The sequence below is a fragment of the Lemur catta genome, chromosome 11 (assembly GCF_020740605.2).
Source record: "Lemur catta isolate mLemCat1 chromosome 11, mLemCat1.pri, whole genome shotgun sequence".
NCBI lineage: Eukaryota > Metazoa > Chordata > Mammalia > Primates > Lemuridae > Lemur > Lemur catta.
In genome coordinates this window covers 10754677-10774928 of record NC_059138.1, presented here as the reverse complement: position 1 = coordinate 10774928, position 20252 = coordinate 10754677, and the positions used below count along the sequence as shown (strand labels likewise).

At 37.9% G+C, this 20252-nt stretch overlaps 1 protein-coding gene across 2 annotated transcripts in view; it reads left to right on the top strand.

Moving 5' to 3' along the window:
• MGAM (maltase-glucoamylase) overlaps positions 1-20252 on the top strand; it is an 82645-nt gene that overhangs the window by 6989 nt on the left and 55404 nt on the right. The window contains exons 1-3 of one of the 2 annotated variants that reach the window (XM_045564107.1): positions 1514-1536; positions 8167-8293; positions 10130-10353. In XM_045564107.1, the coding sequence (XP_045420063.1) occupies positions 8167-8293; positions 10130-10353 (351 nt within the window). In that variant the 5' untranslated portion in view covers positions 1514-1536. Of the gene's footprint in view, positions 1-1513; positions 1537-8166; positions 8294-10129; positions 10354-20252 lie in introns of those variants that run through there. The other variant, XM_045564106.1, reaches the window with a different exon arrangement.

Here is a 20252-nt window from a genome sequence, read left to right as displayed (position 1 = left end):
ACAATATTTTCACTGGTGGTTGGTGAAATGAGAAAAATAGGAACAAGAAAATGAACTTTTCAAAAAGATAAATTGATTCCATTTTGATTGTCTAAGTCTATGTCCACTATGCCATGACCGTGATAAAAGATGGTGACTTTAGTTTTTCACAGTTTAGAAATTTAGGTCCCTTGACCCAATTTTTTTTCTGAATTTTCACTGGCTTATAAAGACAAATGTCCAGAAATAGCAGTAGTTGAACAGAGCTTTGAAAACTGTGTGGGTAAAAGGGCAGTTGAGAAAAAATTTCCAATATGTCACAGATTGAGACTTTTGTAAAATTAAAAATAAATTACTAGAAAAATGAAATTAAAAACCAAGGATATATAAATACAAACTCTATTTTTTAATTAATGGGATCAATGGACATGAAATGACTCTGTCAGATTGTAATAAAAGCTTCTCAACACTTATCTTCCATTTCTGTACTAATTTCTTTGGGGATTGGCAGCCACAAGTTCATGGATCACACTTGGAGTATCACATGGGGAGAACTCTGTCTTACTTGGAGGAAGGTTCACTGAATAATAGAGCAAAATTCTTAACCTGGGTTTTGTGGATGTAATTCAGAGAGCCTGTGAACTTGGAAGAGGAAAATTTTGCATATTTTTCCATTGCTAACCTCTAACTGAAATTTAGCATTTCTCTTAAGTATAAAGTTAGGCTGCACACCCCAATGGTGTTAGTAGCACCTATGACTTTGATACCAAGAAAGGTCATAGTTACTTTTATATCATATGTTTAAGACAATATTGAAATATTATTTATGCTTACCACTTTTTTGAAATTGCAGTAGTTATTAGACATATTGCTATATGGTTAGTCATCATATCATTAAATAGGCATGTATTGCAATTTAAAAAATATTCTAGTGACTGTATTTCAATGTAATTGGTTTCCTTATTTATTTTATCTCACGTAATTCTAAGAGAGATCCGCAGGAACCGTAGTGCAAACAAGCTTAAGGACAGTTCTTGCAGTGCAAGAAAAGAAGAAAACTATTTTGAAAACATTTTCAAAACAATTCTCTTCAAGCACAGGTCAACAGATTGTGCTACTAAATGTCATTGGGTTCCTGAGAGATTAGGAGTCACTGGGAGAGACCAGGGCTCTTCTGGGATACTGGAGTAACTCATTTTCTGCTTTTTATCATCTACAAATTGAGTCAATCTGTGTTCTCTTACTAGACACATTGAGTATCCTCACCACTGGATAGACATTCAGTGCTGGAAGGGATTAGAATGAATCAAGGGGCTCTGGCTTCCCCCTGGAGTTCTTAGGGATGTCCTCCTCAGAGGAAGACCTTGATTACTAATTAACTAACAATTCTGATCTGGGAATGAAGGCTGGGCATTCATTTACACTTGAAAGCCATTAACATTTTCTTGATAGGCCTGTAAACAGTTACCAGGGCTCCCATAGCTTTCTGTGGACTGTGCTCCTCTGCTTTTATTGCTAAGCTGTCCTTCTGAGAGAGAGTGGGAGCAGCTGCAGGAGGTAATGAGGTATGTCTGCAAAATAATGTTCATTTATGGCTACAGATGTGTATGTGCAAGTGCATGTGAATTTGCATTGATCTCCTTTAGGGAAAATGCCGTTGTTAAATTGGTAAACACAGACAGACATAAAACAGTATCAGCAACAAATCAAAAGCGACTTATGTGGGCACATGTAAAACAAAAGCCAATTTATTTATCTTTTCTCTTTGTGTGTGTCTGTGTATACAGGTGTATATATTCCTCTGGTCCAAAGCTGAATCTACAAGCCTGTGTGTTTGTGTGTTTCTATGTGAAATGTGATGAATTATTTAGTATTTGGAGTGAGATACCAGGTAGAAATTCTTTCTAATTCTGGAAATGAGGTGGGGAGAAGTGAGGAAAAAAGTTAGAATTTGGAAATGAGATTAGAGCATTTTGGGACATTCCTTCTAAAAGGATGTGGAGTTGTGATTGAGGAATAGTAATTAGAGAATCAATCCTAGTCAGAAAATTAAAGAATCTATTACTATCTTTATGGGTATGATGCGTCCTTGGTTGATCAAAGGAAGAATTATTTTAGAGAAGAGTCTGGGTGCATGTATGAGTTGGCATGTGTTGTGGGTAGGAGAGATTTCATGCAATCTGGAAGGAGGTCTCGAGAGGAAAGACACAGTGTGTGAAATCTAATGGAAGTGCCTGGGGGAAGAGGGGAAGGCGATGTATTGTTTTGGGCCCTTCCCTGGTAGAACTTAAAAATGAGTTGGGTCTTTACTGTTTGCTAGAGTCTAGCTAGATACATGTGTGTATTTCTCTTCTGACAGGTCTGAGGAGGGAAGGGAGGGTTGCTATTGGGGAAAGGGGGAGAGATCAAGATCTATCCCCATGGACCTCACTGGAAAAGGCTGCCAGTGGGTTCCCAATACAGGGATACAGGGTCTGAGCAGAGGTTTTGATGTCCTGCAAGGACATCCTGACTGGCACACCCTCTGCTGGTCTGGTGTCATTATGTGCAACAGTGAGTGCATGTGTGCAGGTGGGAGGGGTGGTGGTGAGAGGGAGGGGCCTTTGGTTTGTTGTGCTGGGGAGGTCCCTGTGCTATCAAGGACCAAATGAATTGGAAAGACGTTTCATCCTGTACCCCAAATTTAAGACCCTCATTGCTGTTTCACTCACACTTTCACAGGATGTCAATGATTTATTATCAGGCATTCCCCTACAAATAAATTTTGGTGAACTCACAAAATTACTTTACAAACTATTCTGTAAGTATAGATTGGAACTTGAAGAAGAAATTTTCCATTTAAAATTGGTTCAGGTGGCAGCTGTGGAATGTGATGAGAAAGCTAAGTTTTGCACACTCTGCTGCTGGAGTCACAGCAGGATACACCGTCTTCTAGAGATGACCCCTTTGTGGTTCAGATGGGGAGACTGAGGCCCAGAGGGGTTAAGTGGCTTTTTCAAGGTCACACAGCTGTGTAGGATCAGAACTGACTCTTAGATCTCTGCACTTTGGATGTGGCCAGACTTGCAAAGAAGAAAATCATTCGTTCGCTACTTTTTTCCTTCTCATTCTTTAAGTAGCTGGTAAACAATGGAACAACACGCTAAACATTGGCCAGTATTTCTGAGAAGTAGCCATGGCTTGCTGCAGGTCCTCTGTCCAAGCTATTCTCAGTCTCTGTGAAATTAGCCCCTCTTTTCCACTAGGCCTCTTGCCTTGTGTTACCAAAGGATTTTAAAAGAATGGCTCAGATCTCCACTGGCTATAATACAGAAAAGGGGACAGTTGTCTAGTTTTCCAAATTAATTTAGAAAGCCATTTTGATAATTTGGAGCCCCACATGGTTTATCTGTCTACTTTGCCTAAATAACTTTGAGCTTTGACAATTATTCATATAACCAGATCATTCAAGAAGAAAAGAATTACTATTGAACCAGCCATGATTTATATACAGTAATAATTCTAACCTTTTCAGTAAGATTTTCCCTGACCAACCTAATTAAAATTGCAACCCTCACTCCAACATTCCTAATCTTTTTCCCCTGCTTTATTTTTCTCCATAGTACTTATATGTCTAACCTACTGTATATTTATTTTGCTTATTTTCTCTTTTTCTCCCCCACAAGAATGTAAGTGCCCTGAGGGCAGGGGTTTTTATCCCTTTGTTCTTTGCTATATAGCCAGATCCTGGAAGAATGCTTGGCACATTGTAAGAACTTGATAAATCATTCATGAATGAATAAATAAACTGCAGTCAGATTTCTTTTTCTTCCAAGGACGTAACTTTGATACCTGGTGTTGAATAAACATGAGAAATGAGACTCATCAGTGGCTGCTTCTCCTTATTCTCACAGAGAATTCAGAACAGTGCTGTGGGCCATAAATTTAATGTGCATTGATACTACAGATGCTTTCAAAATACTTTAAAAATGCCCCAGCTGCTATGGAGACTGAAATATTGCCGAGTTTTTGTTTCTATAAGTCTTTAACTTCATGGTTGTCTTTGGAAGTATACAGGCATCTCCCATATAAGCTACGTCCCTTAATTTACAAACTTTTGTTCATGGATATATATGTTTTCTGCATTTGATCACACTGTAGGAGATGGTATAACATTGGCCTTAAGGGCAATGGCTTTGGATTCAGATTGCCAGATTTGGAGACTGGCTCTGCTACTAATGAGGTCTGGACCTTGGGCAACCTAGCCTTTCTATGGCTCAGTTAATTCATTTGTAAAATCAGGATAATAATCGTTACTCAAAGGTGGTTGTAAGGACTAAATGAAATAATGCATATAAGTGCTTAGCCTACTACTATGCACATTCCACGTACTTGGTTAATGAACCACATGCTATTTTATAAAACTGCAATCTCACAAAAAGCCTAAGCTGATGTACACTGTGGAACATTGTGGCATAGAATATAGAGTAATGGCTGTGGAGTCCAAAGGGCAAGTGTTCTAATTGTGGCTTTGCTCCTTATCAGCTGTATGACATCAGGCAGGCCATTTGACTTTTCTGAAGGTTATTTTTTTCATCTGAAAGTAGGAATAGTAGCAGTGACTAACCTGGGGTTGTTACAAACACTGCACACAAAAAATTATGGAAACCTCTTGGCACATTTGCTCCATCATTGTTAGCTATTATTATTATTAGCATTAAAATTATGCAATTATATGTTTGTCATACACAAAAGAATATTTAAATATTGATGACAGATTGCCAAATAGCAGTTTTTTATAAACAGTTTTTCTTTTAAAAACACTTAACACTGTTTAAATTACTTCCTTTTTATTTGCCTTTTGCCATTTTTCTTGACCTTAGTTTTTCTTAAACTGCATTCTTAAATGAGATAATAAGCTTCACCATCAAGACCCTTATAGTGCAGGAAGTAAGGTTAATCAGATAATGGTGGAGAGGTATTTTTTTTCTTAATGTTTAAGGAAACGTTTCTCTTGTATAGCTGGAAAATAGATATTATTGTTCCATAGAGCAAGTAACCATGTTTGAATATATGAAGCAAAAGGATTTTGGACAAGAAGCAAGCAGATTTTTAAAAAATACCAATGATATTTTATTTAAAAGTCATATTTACCTATGAGTATTAATTATCTATTGTAGGGTAACAAATTGCCCCCAAATTTCGTAGCTTGAAATGACAAACATTTATTATCTCCCAGTTTCTGGGGGTCAGAAATATGGGAGCAAGTTAGCCAAGCAGTGCTGGTTCAGGGACTCTTCATGGGGCTCCAGCCAAGACACCATTCAGGACCGTAGTCACGGGTGCTTGGCGGGAGATGGAAGGTTGCTTTCAAGATGAGAAAGCCTCAGTTCCTTGCTACCTGTTGGGAATTTCCATAGGGCTGCCTGAGTATTATGATGACGTGGCCGCTCTCACGTTTCTTCAAAAATGGTGCAAGAAGAAGGAAGAAGCTGTAATGCCTTTTATAATCCAGTCTTGGAAGTCAAACACCATTTCCTTTCTTCATATTCTGCTGGGAATGGGTCACTAAGTCCAGCCCACCCTCCAAGGGTGGGGGTGGTAGGGCCTTGGCTCCCCCTCTTGAAGGGAAGAGTATCAAAGAATTTTTGAACTTTTAATAAACTGCCATATCATGAATTTAAATAATATTGAATTCTATTTTATTTCACATATTTACTCAGTGCCTTCTCTGTGGAGAGCTCTACTGTCCTTAATCTTTTGCTATTACATGTAACACTATGATGAAAAACTTTTATCTGTATATATATTGATTCTCAAATGTCCAGGTATATTTATGGGATAACTTTCTATAAATGAAATTGCTGGGTTATGAGTGTGAGTAATTTTTATAGGTTTTACCAAGTGTTCATTGAGCATAAGGTGTTTATAGTTTGAACAGCAATGTGTGGGTGTTTCTTCATGGTGTCTGACACAGTGTGTTAATAAACACTTGGACAAATTTTGCATATTAGTATAAAGAGCAATCTCCCATCCTACAGCTATTAGCAACCACCAAAGAGAAAGAGACATGATCACCTGGATAGGCATTCTGGTAACTCCTCTCCTTGTCAGTGAACATAAAATTACTCTTTGCCTTATTAGTTAATTTAATTATATTAGGCATGAGAGATTATTAATCTTTATGAGATTTTTACAAGCAAGTTTAATATGGTATTTCTTTTAAGCCCTTAGGTTTGTGAGATATTGGAGATAGTCCAGGTAAGAAAAACTAGAGTTGGGGTAATTTATTCTAGAAAAAACAAGGCAATCCTTGTTGTAGAGAAAGGTAGCCCTCCCAGCACCGTTTCCTTTTGCATAGTAAGAGGGCATTATGTTGACTCACAGCAATTTCTTATCAAGGTATGAGAGGGAAATCCTCTTATTCATCTAATCCTTGGGCAAAGGTCTGAGGAAGACTTTTAGGGATTGAAGAGAGTATGTGAGAAAACATCTATAGGGTGGACAATGGGGCTTTGAGGAAATATCAAACAAGTCCTAGGTTAGGGAGTCATGAATTAGGGCCTGGGGGAAGAAGGGAGGTGATGTTGTCTTTGAGTAAAGAGAGTATGATTTACAAGGCAGCCTAGGAAAAAATGGGAGGGTGGGTTGGTGGTGAAAGTAGACTGTGAGAGGCAAGACTGCTGCTCGTGGCTCCTCTTCCTAGCTTTCTGCACCTGGGTCTTGGATGATGCAGTGAGCTTCCTGGGGCCATCAAGCACTTAGCAGACTGGAGATCACATCAGCGAAGGTGATGAGGACAGCAGTCAGCAATCCACCAAAACACTGTGTTGGGTGCAGTGCCACAGTCAGGGAATATGGGATTGATATACTAATTAGGAACATGGTGTTTCTTACCCAGGACCTATTAACTGTTTTCTCTTTGGTAAATAACAATGAAATGAGGCTAATGCTTTATGATGTAGAGTGTTTTTATTTGATTCCCACAATAAGGTGACTGTAGGTAATAATAACAATAGATACTATAGTTCCATTTTACAGATAAGAAAACTGAGACCAGGAATATTAAGTAAATTGCTTTGGCTGCCACAGTAAGAAATGGTAGGGCTGGGAATCAAGCCCAGGGCTTCTCATGCTGTATTTAGCACCACTCCCTTTTCCAAGAAGGAGAACTTGGGAATATACTGAAGAAGGAAGATACTAATAAAGTCTAGCACAGGCATCTTGTGTGGAAGGGAAGAATAGAGAAGCATATAATTTGTGTGACTCACTCGGAGATGACATTAAAGGCTGGTAGGGATTTCATAGATCTTCTAGTTTAACCTCTTTCATCTGTAAATGGAGAAACTGAGAAGAAGAAAGCTTAAGTAAATTTTCCAAGGTCATCTGGCTAGTTATTTTCAGAATGAGGATCGCAAAAAAGAGAATCAACTGGATTTTATGTCTCCTGCTGGAAGATGCTATGTAATCTATGTATCATTTTTGCTAAAAACAAAAACTTGAGTCTGACCAAAACTCTAGATCTAATAATTAACTTACAGGAAATACAAGGGTAAGGAAACATGTCAGCATGTGTAGGGATATAATCAACAAAATCCAGACTGCAGGAAAAATCCGCAGAACAAACTCTGCAAATACAAACCAATTCTAATTTATAAATCTTAATTACATCCTCAGGAGAGTAGAACAAACTATAAAAATTTATCAGACAATGAGGGAAATTTCAACATTGATAGATGTCTGATGACAATAAAAAGTTGTTGAAAAAATATTTTATGTGTGATAATAGTATTTTGCTTGTCTTTTGTAAAATTTCTTATCTTTTAAAGAAATATACCATGGGGTACTATTCAGCTAGAAGAAACAATAGTGATATAGCACCTCTTGTTATTTTCCTGGATAGAGCTGGAATCCATTCTACTAAGTGAAGTATCCCAAGAATGGAAAAATAAGCACCACATGTATTTGCCATCATATTGGTTTTAACTGATCAACACCTAAGTGCACACATAGGAATAACATTCAACGGTGTCGGGCAGATGGGAGCGGGCAGGAGGGGATGGGTGTATGCATACGTAATGAGTGTGATGAGCACCGTCTGGGGGATGGACATGCTTGAAGCTCTGACTCGGGGGAGGGGGGCAAGGGCAATATGCATGATGTGTTAAATAAAATTCAAGCCTAAAATTGTTTTCTTTTTCTTAATAGATGGCAAGAAAGAAGTTGAAAAATTTTACTACTTTGGAGATTGTGCTCAGTGTTCTTCTGCTTGCATTGTTTATCATTGCTGTTATTTTAATTGTGCTTTTAGCCACAGATTCTACAAAATCAAAAGGTAACAAGTAACTCTGGGGCTCTCCCTCCATGTATTGCTCTTATCAGAGAAAAATCTTCGTCAGTAAGGGAAAGTAATGTTTTCATGTTTATTAGTGTGGTGTGTGCATGTGTGTGTGTGGTTGTATGCATGTGTTCTATGTGTTTTGGGGCAGCTCAATAGGTATAGATTGTAAGTGTAAGTTCTGACACTTTTATTTCTCAATTTAGTTAACACATTGCAGGGTTCCACAATTAACACTCAATATATTTGCTGATTTCACTGAAAAATTCTAATTCTGTTAATGATGGTAATTAACAATATCCTTATTCAAAAGGCAGTCAGATAAGTATATAGTCAATTAAAATGTTGGATAGATAGAATGAATAATATTTGATAGCACAGCAAAATGACTACAGTCAATGATAAGTTAGGGTGTACTTTAAAATAAAGAGTGAAATTGGAATGTTTCTAACACAGAGTAATGATAAATGCTTGAAGTGATGAAAACTCCAAATATCCTGATTTGATTAATACACATTGTATGCCTGTATCAAAACATCACATGTACCCCATAAATATACATCTATTATGTACCCATAGCAACTAAAAATAAAACATTTTAAAAATGTTTTAGACCAAAGTTTGGTTCTTTAAAAAATTATCTGAGTTATTTTATTAAAAGTTTACTGAACTGTTTTTTTCTCAAAAGAAGTGCTGGATTGTGCTGAGTTACCCATGGTTTCTGATCTGAATCATCTAGGAACAACTTCTTAGGTTAAACATGCTGTCAAGGGTCATCCTGTACAATTTCTATTTTTTTGAGGAAGTTAGATTAATAATCTCAAAGGTTGTTCAACTCTTAAAATTCTGTGATCCTGAAGATGAAACTAAAACTGTTATGTAGAAACTGGCACAAATATGGAGTTTAATATACCACTTTTGACTTGGAAGCCCCAGTGAAAAGAAAACTAATTAAAAACTTTATTGTTCTATCTTAATGTCATTATTTATATATTGCGGAGTACCTTAAAGAAAGCTCACCTCCTTATTTTAAAACACAATAAAAGTGCCTTTTCTATTTTACTGATCTTTAAATCTGAGATCAAAGTTCTCTAGCCTTTGGGTAGATTCTAGCTGCTAGTTTCTAGACTGGTGGACTCGCTTTACATTTTTTGTCATATAAGACTTTGTATTTACAGAAGAGCATTGTTGCTCAGAAGGTTCTTTGTCCAGAGAGTTGGCTGTTGACTAAGCAAGCGGAGTTGGGTTCACAGAGCTTAGGATGGCACTTGCACTGTGAATGTTCTGTGTGGACCAGTTGCTGGGGGTGGAAGCAAAGGACCAGGGCAGAGGTCTGCAGACTTTATTATAAAGGGACAAATAGTAAATATTTTAGATTTTATGGACCATGTAGTCTTTGTCATAGCTACTTAATTCTGTCATTGTAGCTATAAACAAATAAATGGGTGGTGGTTGTGTTCCAGCAACATTTTATTTAAAAAACAGGCTTTTACCTAATTGGACTGAAGGCCATGGTTTGCTGACTCCTAGATTAAAGAAGGTTGCCTTCCACCCCATGAGCTCCTAATGTAATGATGAAGTTCTTGCTCTTGTGCATACTGTGTTGTGGGAGAGGGACTTGGGGGTAAAGGGAGATAATGTCAGTATACATAAAGGTAAATACAGTCAGCAAGAACAAAATAAGGTTTTATAAAGTGAATGCATAAATTTTGAGGATGTCAGTGTGAAGCCCAATCAGTAGTAGAGTTAATATAATTGAAAGTGTTGAGAAATATTGAATGCCTGTGATATTAGACCTGTCTGATGGTTATTTTATGTTTGCTTTTGGGACAGCCCCAGATCCTGGAACAACTGGTAACCCAATTCCAGGGACAACTGGTAACCCAAATCCTGGAATAACCAGTAACCCAAATCCTAGGACAACTGGTAACCCAAATCCTGGGACAACTGGTATCCCAGGTTTGAGGACAACAAGTACCACTCCTGGTTCTGCTGAATGCCCAGTGGTAAATGAATCGGAACGAATAAACTGCATCCCTGACCAGCTACCAACAAAGGTTTGAGTTATGGATCTTATTTTCATTTAAGAGTTTGTGCCATTGGGTAGTTTTTTTGTTTTGTTTTGTTTTGTTTTGTTTTCTATTAGTAACTCCCAGAGAGTTGTTTGTGTTGCAGCTATTAGTCATTCAGGCAATTTAATCCTGTATCCATGCTTGTATTGACAGTGCAGCTTCAGAAGAGGAAGAGGGAAATTCCTTTGGGTTGCTAGATTTAGCAAATAAAAGTCCAGGTTGCCCAGTTAAATTTGTCTTTTAGGTAAACAATGAATAAGTTTTTAGTATAAGTGTGTCCCATGCAAGATTTGGGATTTACTTACTAAAAATGTACTACTTATCTCTTATCTGGCAACACTAGATGATTACTAGTTCTCTCTGGCTCTATCACAGCCTGAGTTCTTGCCTTCTGTTTCTCTTCCTTATTCTTCCAAAGGTTATATAGGATTTACAGTAAAAATTTACACACAACATTGTTTAAAATAAAGACAACATTTGAAGAGCCATATTTTGGAAGGAAGAAGGTTTTAATACCAGATTAAAGATAGTGCAGGCATCTGGGTATTTACTTTAGACCAGTGTTTCCTGATCATCGGCTGAAGTTTAACTGATTGCTGTGATTATAAAGTGCATTGCCCACACCATATCAGTCACTTTTTACTCTGAGAATAAAAGTGGTATCTGAATGGAAACAGAATGAAGCCTTCTGAGTGATGTCCACTGAGATGGGCAGGTTTGCATCAACTACAGCGTGGTTGCTTGCAGCATATAGGGCTTGGACACATGGTACTCCCACATTTATCTCCATAGCCATTCTATTCCCGGTGGGCTGCAGTAGTCCGTGATGTTCTAGAGAGTTGCTATTTTGGTTTTCAAATGTTCTATATACCAAAAGCTATTTTTTCTTTCTTATTAGATGATAAGTCTTCCCGAGTGGATTAATCATCTTAAGGAAATGGGAAGAGGTGGAGTTAGGTGTGAGCCTGGAAGAAAGAGGCATCAATATCTTCATCTTGGTTATCTCAATTAGACCAAAGCAAATGCATAAAGACAGAAAAATGAATGAGGAGTGAAATCTAAGTGGGAAAGCACAATGCCCCCAAATATGCAGAGATTTGGTGTTCTGCAGCCCAAATTCTGATGTGATTTGATTTCTTCCCTTTCCATGAGCAATTTATTATTGGGTAGATCATGTAGGCAGGTGTGTGCCTGGAATGTGTCGATGGAACAGCAAGGAGTCCAGTGTGGCTGGAAGAGTGTGAGAGAAGAGAGTAGGAGGAGATGAGGTCATGAAGGAAATGGCATGGAAGAGGGAATGTATGTGTGCAGATCTTGTGGCCTAAGGATAGTTATAATATTGGATTAACCACTTTAATCATTAAGAGTCCCTGATTATAAATACAATTAGAAGTTCAGAAATGAGAGAGACCACTATAAGCCAGAGAAGAAGAATCTCGATGCTGGGACATGGAACTTACTTAGGCCCCAGGAAGCAGACAAAAGGGAAGATGAGTGCATGGCTGGAAGAAAGGTTTACGTGCACTCTGTTGGTTTCCTAGTGCTGCTATAACAAAACATGGCAAACAAAGTGGCATAAAACAATAGAGATTAATTTTCTTATAGTTTTGGAGGCTTGAAGTCCAAAATCAAGGCTTTGACAGGATTGGTTCCTTTTGAGAGCTCTGAGGAAGAATCTGTTTCATGCCTCTGTCCTAGCTTCTGGCAATCGTTGGTGTTCTTGGGCTATTTCTGGTGGGTGCATCACTCCAATCTCTGCCTCCATCTTCATCTGTTGCTCTTCCTGTGTGTGCATCTGTGTCCAAATTTTCCCTTTTTATAAGGACACCAGTCTGTTGGATTGAAGGCCCACCCTACTCCAATATGAGTTCAGCTTAACTAATTACATCTGCAACAACTCTATTTCCAACTAAGGTCACATTTTGAGGTACTAGGAATTAGGAGTCCCACATATCTTTTCTGGGGGCACAGTTTAACCCATAACATGGACAAAGTCACAGAAATGGAAAATGTGGAAAGTGGAAATTGTTACAGCTTGGGCCTTTGATTTTGACTGAAATGATACAGACATGGTGTCAGAGATAACTAAGGCAGCAAAGAGGGAATGGATGAGAGAGCAGCCATAGGATGTGATGGGCTGGGGCTGTGGAGAAGCCAGAAAATAGGGCAGAGAAGGGAATCAGAGCCAGACTAAGAACTGCAGATTGGAGCAGAGTGATGGGTCAAAGTTAGGAAGTCCAGAGGCTGTGTTGACGACAAGAGAGAGGTCCAATCTGATAGGTAGTTAAGGATCAGGAAATCCTCAGGATGTGTTAAAGAATCAGGAAATCCCCAGGACATGACAAAGCAGTGCCCTAACCAGCCGTTAGGGCACAGAAGGGCAGCAACGTGGGCAGCAAGCCTCCTAAGGCAGTAAGGAGTCCCAGAATTAGACCAGCTTACGTTCCCAAGACTGCTCTATTATATTAACACAATCTTCTTCCTCTGGCACCTTACCCTGACTGAAATGAGCATGACCTTCTCTTGGATTAGTGAAGAGACTTGCCTGCTTGAATTAGGAAGAAAGGAGGCTGAACAGGGAGAGTGGATTCAGATTTTGGAAGACTTTGGAAGTCAGGTAGAGGAGGTTGGTTTTATGTGACACACAGCAGCTAGGAACAGCCATTTAAGTTTGAAGAGAGTCATGTAATGGGGGAAAAAGGAAAGAGAGAATAAAAGACTTAGAAATAAAGGTAAAAGAACATAGAAGGGAGAAAGAAAAAAGCACCTTCAGTATGGAGCTAATTGTCACAAAATTTAGCATTTTGAGTGATAAGTTCAATTTTTCTTGTCATATAGTTTCACAGGGGAGATAAGATAAGAGAATAAATAACTAGAATATAAAACAACAATTCTTAAGATATGAAAGTAATACCATGGGGATTACAAAATAGAAGATATTATCAGGGAGAAGATGAAAGTCTAGAATTAAACATAAGTAGGATTTTGACAGAGATGGAAGGAATGGAAGTGAGTTCAACATAGAAGGGATAATATAAACTAAGTTACAGAAGGATAAATTGTGGGCATGTACACGACATATTGAATGACCCCATATGGCCAAGAGATAGAGTGGGTGCCAGAGAGAAGACAATCAATGTTTAAAACTGTAAGGTAAATTGGTGCTTGATGGTACAGGACTGTTAATAGCTACTTTGTTAATAGGAAGGGAAGTTGTGGTCTAGATTTGTTGCACCTAAACAGGATGTTGGTGTGCTAGGTTTGCAGAAAGTTTGTGTGCACCCATTTACTTGCCCTGTCATATTGTACTACTTATTTCAATAGCTCAGTTGAGCTATACTCAAAAGCCCACTAGTTATTTGGAAGCTTACCTAGAATACTGTTGCATCCTAACTGTGTCCCTCTCCTAACAACACTTCATTTCATCATTGGATATTGGCAAACTTCAGATGTCATCACTGCCACAGTAATGTTTCTTTGGGGTTTTGTTATAAGGCCTTTCAATAAATACTGTGGTATCAAGATTGCAGTTCAATAAATGACCTTTGGCTTTTTCTGTGTGTTGAACCCAACTGAATGACTCTATGACCTTGGAGTTTGTTTATCAGTGTGCTCCTCTTTTGCTTAGCCAGAGAGAAATACTGGCACTTTCAATGATCCACTTTCTCATAGGAGGTGTATCTTAGTCATTTTTTTGCATGTTTCATGGATTCTCAGTGCTATATGCTGATCCAGACTGTTGCTGAGAGGCTGAGACTGTGGATAATGATATATTTATATCATGTACATATTAAAGGGAATATAGCTGGAGGAGGAAGGTTGGGAAGAAATTATGAACACAGCAGGCAGGCTGGGCAGAATGTTCTGGTGTTGAGGCCACTGCTGTACCATTTGATCATTCTTATCTTCTCTTCCCTAGGGTTACGCATAAAAGAACTAACAGTGTAAATTCCTCCACAGATTATTCTTGGTTGTAGACACCACTGTTTCTTGTTTCCAGTTATGGGAGGGAGTCCTGTCCAGGGCAGGAGAAAGGAATCTGTTAAACCACCCTCAGTATTCTTGGGAGACTCTTTTTTGGAGAGAACGGACTCCAGGAGTCCCCTTCACAGGTCTCAGAAAAAATATCACTCAATTATCTAAATCTAGTCCCAATCTTTAGTTCTGGGCCTGCAGCTGGCTAGAGGGCAGCTTCCCCAGATGCCTTCCCGTCACATCAGCTGAACGTGTTACCCCCTCACCAAGCCTGCTCCTTCTTCTCAGCTATCAGATCTCTGTTAGTAGGTCTATTGTTCTTCTAGTTTCTGAGGTGGAAACAGCAGAAGTTTTTCTTGGCTCTTCCCTTCGATCCCTTTGGCCAATATTTCATGTGTTTTTAAATATTTTCCTGAAAAAATTCTTCATTTCAATTCTCACTGCCGCACTAGACCATCATTACCTCGTGCTTGGATGCCTCAACTCCCTCCTAGCATCTCTTCTGAATTCCATTTCTCCATCTATTCCATTACATGGATGATTAAAACTGCTCTCTTTGACATCCTACTTCCGTTATAGTTCTACCCAACTCCAGTACCTATAGCAGTTCATTACTGTATGTGTCAGGTTCAAACACTTTATTCTGTCATCTGAGACCCCGTTTAACCCTTTTTGTTCCTCTACAGCTTCACTTATATCGTACTCCCATGTAGATTTTAGAGACAGCTCTCCGCACTTATTACAAACCTATGCTTTCTGAAAGAGCCTATCACTTTCCACTTCCTGATGAAGATTTTATCCCCAATTCCAGAACCCAGAGTTGAAAGATCCCATTGATGGGAGGGTGCAGAAATATCGAGTCAAATTCCAGATATCCAGCTTAGGAACGAGATGGTAGATAACAATTTTAAAAAGTTTAATTTTTCAGAGCTAAAATATACTGTATGAGGGAGAGCAAGGTTACATGCTTAAGGTAAACCTGCATTCCCTAAGTAACCATTCCAGAATGATTAAGCTGAGAGCAGCTTACAATGAAGTGTTTTCCAAAGATAACAAAATACTAGTGGTAATCTTTATCATGATATTTGAGAGATTACCGTATTTCTTATTCAGAAACTTTTGTCATCTTTTATAGCAAACACACTTGGTGATTATCATTTATTTGACTTATGATATCTTTTTCCAAATTTCAGTTTCTTATTTATGTGCTTAAGGAATCAAATTTTATGATATATTGGCAAGGATACTGCATTTTGCTGAGATCATTATGAGTCTCCACCCTTAAAACAACTCTGCTTACACAGCATCAGTTAGGAGCCATTATCTGATGCTAGGAGGAGCAGAGGAGTAGAGTCCCAGGTAGAGACTTAAGTTCGTGTTTCACACCTTTAATTGGTAATGTAGCCATTGGGAAGGAACATGGCAGGGGAGCCAGGGTCCTGGGTCCTGGCCTTGGCTTTGCTTCTGAAAAGCTCTGTGACTTGATCACTAAGTCACATTTCCTTGCATACTGTAAAATCCTTATAAATGAGGTGAAACAGTGGTGCTCAGATAAATTTATTCATTGAACAGATGACTACTGAACACTTTATGAAACTCTGCGGTTAAAAGAGTTTAGAACAGTGATCTCTAAGATCCTGGTAAATGTTCTCTGAAAATTCACCATAGTCTGAGTTGATGGACTAGAAAGTCTGGATTATGGGAATGGCAGAGGTAGCACCTTGGTTTAAAAGTCTTTGCTGTCAGACCTCACCTTGGGGTGGAAGCAAGTGGCCAAGCTAACTTTCAAAATCTGATTCAAGATGTATATATGATAAAACAGTCTATAATTAAGGCATTTTATTGAGTTGAGATTAATTTTATTCACTCATTTGTGTAAACTTGTTGCACATAAAACCAATTAGGAAGCATTTTGATCAGAAGTTGACTTGGAATTCCTTTGTCATCAGGTGTTTTCAACTTCTAAAACTCCTGCTTCTATTTGAGAATGGGATATTTTCCCTCATTATACTCACTGTCCCTATATAGAGGCTTTCTGGTTTCACCTTTTTGTTCACAACCTCAGGTTGTCTTGGCATTTTAAAAAAGAAAGTCTTTATTACCTATAAGAATAGAAAGCAGAAGAGATATAGAAATTGAATGCTTTAAAAATGTATTTGTATTGGGAATTTAGTTCATTTGAATGAGTACATCTCGTGTGTTTAGGATTCCCTTTGGGTCAATGATAAAGCAATTCTCAGAGAAGTTGGAAGGCTGTGAATCTGCTGCTTCCTACCTACTCCATGCTCCCTGCACTTGGACTAAAACACTGACCATCATAGAACTTTTTGTGCTGCCATAACAGAATACTGGAGACTGGGTAATTTATAAGAATAGAACTTTATTCCTCACAGTTCTGGGGGCTGGGAAATCCAAAATCAAGGTGCTGGCATCTGGCGAGGACCTACTTGCAGCATCCTCACATAGCAGGAGGAGGACTGGGCAAGAGGGAGCCAACTCCCTCCAGCAAGCTGTTTTATGAGGGCACTTAATTCCACTCATGAGGGAGGAGCCTTCATGACCTAATCACCATTTAAAGGCCCTACCTGTTAATATTATCACATTTTTGACACCTGAATTTTGGAGGGGATACATTCAAACCATAATACCAACCTAACTAAAATTGCTCTAAGTCCTCTGTTTTTTTAGAGGACAGCCTCTTCATTTGTCTACTCCTGAATAACAAACTACCCAAACTTAGTGGCTTACAACAACAATGGTTTTGTTCTATCCCATGATATTATGGGTCAGAGATTCAGGCAGGGTTTGGCTGGGTGGTTCTTCTGTTTCACATGGAGTTGACTGGGATGACTTGGTGGTATTCAGTTGGTGACTGATCTGATCTGGAGGGTTTCAAGATGGCTTTACTAACATGCCTGGCGCTTTGGCAAAAATAGCTGTAAGGCTGACTTCACCTGGCCCTCTCTCTCCTCTGTGTAGTCTCAGAGTCTCTCTTAGTGGTCTATCTAGGAGGATAGTTGGAATTCTTAAATGTTGGCTCGGGTGCCAACATGTAAGCATTCTTATATGGTGCTTCCATGTTTATTGCACTCTGGTGATCAAATCAGTCACAGGCCAGCCTAGATTCAACAGGAAGGGCAACAGACCCCACCTCTTGATGGGAGGTGTGTCAGAGAACTTAAGCCATTTTAAATGGCCACAGAGGAATACTTATTTTCCTCACAGTAGTGTAAGGGCTACTATTAAGCATAAAGGCTATGGTGAACTACTGAGTATTGCAGGGTAGGAGGGGACTGCACAGGATTAGAGGAGTCAGCACTGGGAATAGGGTGGGTGGCAGGGCCAAGTGACTGAGGTCTAATGGGGACTGGAAGGAGCCTATCCACTCCCTCCAGTGGCAGGAGACTACTAGTGCTACTGACGCACTCAAGCAGACTCTCACTGGGTCTGGGATCACTTCCTTTTAACCTGTTTGTATTTGTCCTTGCAACTTTGCCCTCTTTCTTTTCTAAATGCTGAAGTTGCTGAGATCCTGATTTTTTGTTTATCTTAGATTTTCTGCTTCCTAATCACCTAATGATTTACGCATTCCAAGGCACCTGTAATCTTATCAGTGAATTATTTTCAACTCACATCGTGGTCCAGCATATGAAATTGCTCCTGAGAACATTTCTGATTGATAACTGATTTCACCTTTGGCATATGCTTTTGGGAATAGAAGGTGGTAATTATAAAAAAATGCATTTTTGTGATTTTTTTCACTTAACATTGTGAGATTTATCTATATTGATATATATCTCCAGTTTGCTTATGCTCTCCATAATTTAGTAAATCAAAATCACTCTTTCTTCCGTTAAGAGAAATTTAGTTTTCTCCAATGTCTTGCAGTTACAACAATGCTATGCTAAATATTCTTGTATGTATTTTTACTTGCATACGTGTGATTTTGGATATACATCTTCAAGTTTACTAGACATTATCAAATTGATCTCAAAAGTGGCTGTGCTAATTTACCGTCTCACTATCATTCTCTGCATCCTCGATAACATTTGGAATTGGCAGCCTTTTTAAATTTTGTCATTTTGAGGTTATAAAATAATATCCTGTTGTGGTTTCAGTGCCAATTTTCCTGAATACTAATTGGGTTAATGTCTTTCATGTATTTATTTTCTGTGAATTTCTTTTCAGTCTTGCCCAATTTTGTATTGGGATGTTTATCTTTATCATTTTGATCTGTACAAGTTTCTTATTTGTTTAGTCATGTTATTCTGGATTCTAATTTTTATTTTCATCATATGTGCCGCAAATATGTACTCTTATGAGGCTTTGGTCACCTATTTTATGCCGTGTTGGTGAACAAAAGTTTTACATTTTAATGGAGTCAAGCCTACCAACATTTATGGGTTGTGTTTTGATATTTATATATTCCTATATCACATCGTATCTCAAAAACAATTCCAGGAAGATTAAAGGAAAAAATTACAGATTTAAAAAGAAAATAAAGGATCTAATATCATAATAATTGACTTATTTATTCTAATTTTTTTCTATAAATTTTCTTGGATTTGTACCTAGACAATATCTGTCTGAAAATAATGATTATGTGGCTATATACTTTTCATTCTTATACATTTTTTTCTTTTCATGTTCTATTGTTAGGACCTCCAATCATCAGTGATATGCAGATTAAAACCACAATATATTTTTAAATTATAAACAGTCTTAGACATGAGCACTTAGTCTTTTTTTCTGATTCTAAAGGAAATGCTTCTGTTTCTAATATGTGACCATTTAGTAAGATGCTTATTGTAGGTTTTTGGTGGATACCCATTATCAAACTAATGAAGTTACTTTTTATTCCCAGTTTGCTAAGAATTTTATTATGAATAGCTGATGAATTTAAATGATTATATGGTATAGTTTCTTTAATAACTTATCGTGATGAATTACACAAATGGATTTTCTAATATTAAAGGATCTTTGCATTTCTGGAAGAAACATTACTTGGTCATTATTCATTTAATATATTACTGATTTCTGTTGTTAATTTTGCATGTGCCTTTTCTTTTAGGCATTTATATTTATGTTCATGGATAAGACTGGACTCTAGTTACCTTTTTTCTTTAATTTTTGCTTTTGGTATAAAATATTTCCTTCTTCATTTCTTTTCTCTCTCTCTCTCTCTCTCTGTCTCTCTCTCAGGCATTAAGAAGCAATAGGAATTGGAGAAGGGGAGGACTAGGGTAGAGCAGAGCTTGACTGGGTCTTAAACAGTGTCTCCAGAATCTGGTTTCTCTTATCTCCGAGTTCTATTTATTCCTCCTCTTTGTGTTGGTATAAGGGCCTTTATATATCCATCATATAAAAATTAACATTTTGGGGCCACATTGTCTATCAATTACTGAGGGAGCTCTTTAACAATATTCCATTCTGTACTATCTTAATTGTACCTTTTGATTATTTAAACTTTTCCTGTATAAATTTTGAGTCTTTAATATTAGGTGTATATCAAATTTGAGCTGCAATATATTCCTGGTGGATTGAAACATTTATCATATAGTGACTCTATGTCTCCCTAATAATAGCTTTTTACTTAAAGTTTATTTTTCTGATGTTAATGTAGCTATACTAGCTTTTAGCTAACATTCTTCTCATGTATTTGTTTTCCTCTTTTACTTTCAGTGCTTTTGTGAGCCTAAGTTTTGAATGTGTCATCTATAAGAAGCCTTTAGCTGGATTTATATCTTTAAATGTAATCTGTCTTTTTATAAGTATTTAAAGTGTGATAATTGACATGACAAATTCTTTGTAAGGTCTCATCCTGTGCTTCCCATTTGCTCTGTTTAGGTGCTACTCCCTGCCCACCACTCCTCATAACTGTCTTCCCTCCTAATTTTTTGGCCTGGAGA